The sequence below is a fragment of the Pundamilia nyererei genome, unplaced genomic scaffold, assembly GCF_000239375.1.
Source record: "Pundamilia nyererei isolate P.nyererei 1_Seehausen unplaced genomic scaffold, PunNye1.0 scaffold00259, whole genome shotgun sequence".
In the NCBI taxonomy this organism is placed as follows: Eukaryota; Metazoa; Chordata; class Actinopteri; order Cichliformes; family Cichlidae; genus Pundamilia; species Pundamilia nyererei.
In genome coordinates, this window is record NW_005187660.1 from 740,556 (window position 1) to 741,381 (window position 826).

An 826-nucleotide genomic window follows, 5' to 3' on the forward strand; every position below is an offset into this window, starting at 1 on the left:
CCACTTCATTCTTCCACCCCGCCCCCCCAATCATGCTGACTCCACCCACTCCTCTTCCCTCCCACCAGCGCGGTTCAGGTGTTCAGCTGTCGACGGTGCGCCCCGACCAGGTTTCGTGTTTGGTCCCAGGTTTGAGATGGGTGATGGTCACCTCCACTGCCTGGATCTTCTCGAGTTTAGGAGGGATGCAGCAAACCTTGTAGCTCACTTCATCGCCTTCCACCGGCACATACTCGCCCTCGATGCTGAGGAGACAGAGACAGAGGGGTTCAAACCCAGCTGGATTTTACAGACACGCTGAACTCTTGTCCTGCTTCAGCCTCCCGAGTGCTGGATGAGCTGTAGATGGAATCAAATACACTTTGGTGCTCACTGCTGATTCAGGGGAGACAGAACCAGTCACACAGCTCAGTCTCATCAGCACCGGTTTGTTAGGTAGAAGGACTTCAGCTGTAGAGACAAACGATCACTCTGCCTCTCAAGTGGCCATTTGACACCCAGTTTGTGCCTCTCATGTTCTACTACGTTAGCCACAGAGCAAAGGAGAGGAGAGCCTAAAAAGGCATACCTCTGATTCAAAAACACACGACACACCAGACGATGAGACACTTCCTGTTGAAGAGGACATGAACAATAATAAGAAACATTATTAGAACAGCTCACCGGCTTTCTCTGTAGATTTTAGTGAAAGTTAATGAACGGGATTCTCGAGCCATGATTTCTCGTGTGGTTTCGTTTTCATATCCGTCTATTGCACGACTCCTCGCTCAGCTAATTATTCAAGAAACCCAGCAGCATCAAACATCACAAATCTGGATATTTTTGT

The 826-nt window shown here is 49.4% G+C and overlaps 1 protein-coding gene across 2 annotated transcripts in view; it reads right to left on the bottom strand.

Annotated features, from left to right (window-relative positions):
* Positions 1 to 6: 6 nt before the first annotated feature.
* carhsp1 (calcium regulated heat stable protein 1) overlaps positions 7 to 826 on the bottom strand; it is a 23,318-nt gene continuing 22,498 nt past the window's right edge. For both annotated transcript variants that reach the window (XM_005749995.1, XM_005749996.1), the window contains exon 5: positions 7 to 245. In XM_005749995.1, coding sequence (XP_005750052.1) covers positions 83 to 245 — 163 coding nt within the window. In that variant the 3' untranslated portion in view covers positions 7 to 82. The remainder of the gene's footprint in view (positions 246 to 826) is intronic.